This window comes from Babylonia areolata, chromosome 19 (genome assembly GCF_041734735.1).
Source record: "Babylonia areolata isolate BAREFJ2019XMU chromosome 19, ASM4173473v1, whole genome shotgun sequence".
NCBI lineage: Eukaryota > Metazoa > Mollusca > Gastropoda > Neogastropoda > Buccinidae > Babylonia > Babylonia areolata.
Window position 1 is genome coordinate 13,142,503 of NC_134894.1, and position 1,198 is coordinate 13,143,700.

Here is a 1,198-nt window from a genome sequence, read left to right on the forward strand (position 1 = left end):
ATGACTGTGCCCACCATATTCAATACAAACTGTTGGTAACAGTGACAGCAACAAGTCCAGCAGAGGTCCCCCCCAACCCCCCACACACAAAGATGGGGAAGGGGTGTTGTGGTGGGGGTTGGGGGGGTGGTGAAGGCCAGACACCCCCCCCCCCTACTCTTGTCCAGCATTTCTGCATGCTTGCCCAGAGGCCCGATGGTCAGAAACAGGGGCAGACAGAAGTGGTTGACCCCCATGCATAATGCAAGGCGTGATCTTTCTGTGGGGAGACCCCTCAGGTGATGCTGGGTGACAATATCAATGCCATCGTTATCCCGTTTCTGACCATTGTTCTGTTATCTATGTCTGTCTGGCTCTGTGTGTGTGTGTGTGTGTGTGTGTGTGTGTGTGTATGTGTGTGTGTGTGTGTGTGTGTGTTTCTCTGTCTCTGTCTCTCTCTCTCTGTCTGTCTGTCTCTCTCAATATTTAACTATTTAATCCCAATATTGGCGCACGCGCGCGCCCGTGCGTGTGTGTTCACATCGCCATGATCAGAGGTTGAAACACAGAGCGTGTGCTCATCTGACACCCACGCATTGCGCGCACGTGCGTGTTTGACACCACGAAAATTGTCAGTGGGCGCGGGTTATGCACGTGCTACCTGAATGAGGAGTGCTGTCAGTCAACATCTTCGCTGGAGTCTTCCATTTGAAAGGTAACACACGGCACAAAGAAAACGAAATGAAAGAATGGGCGACCCTTATCTCGCAGAAATTAGACTGGCATGACTTCTCCTTTGTTCTTCAGAAATACTATTGTTGGCAAAGAGGGGTAGGCTTGTCTAACACCCTTACATTCTGTTTATTTTCATCAAATACAGAAAATAAATGTTTGAAAAAGAAATCAGGAGGGAAGGGGGGGGAGTGAAATGAGATCAAAATTATCAAGTTTTGTGAGGAAAGGAGTTTGATCCGGTTGCAGAGAGATGAATAGAAATTGAACACCACGTCTCTGGCAAAAAATCGAAGAACGGGACCAAAACAGCTTTTCCTACTGCTGAAAAATATAATTTAATGATTAGTTTTCACATATAAGTGGTATAAGTATCTGTTTTTGGAGACGTGGTCCAGTGAATCACCAATATGCTGTATACTATCTTGGAACGCTGGGTGATAAATTGATTTTTTTGTTTCGCGATCCGATCTACGTTCAGTCTAAA

General features: G+C 46.3%; 1 protein-coding gene across 1 annotated transcript in view; it reads right to left on the minus strand.

Moving 5' to 3' along the window:
* Positions 1–236, minus strand: part of LOC143293948 (uncharacterized) — a 13,926-nt gene extending 13,690 nt beyond the window's left edge. Inside the window, exon 1 of the mRNA XM_076605344.1 lies at positions 158–236. Within this exon, the coding sequence (XP_076461459.1) occupies positions 158–236 (79 nt within the window). The remainder of the gene's footprint in view (positions 1–157) is intronic.
* Between the last annotated feature and the right edge of the window lie 962 nt (positions 237–1,198).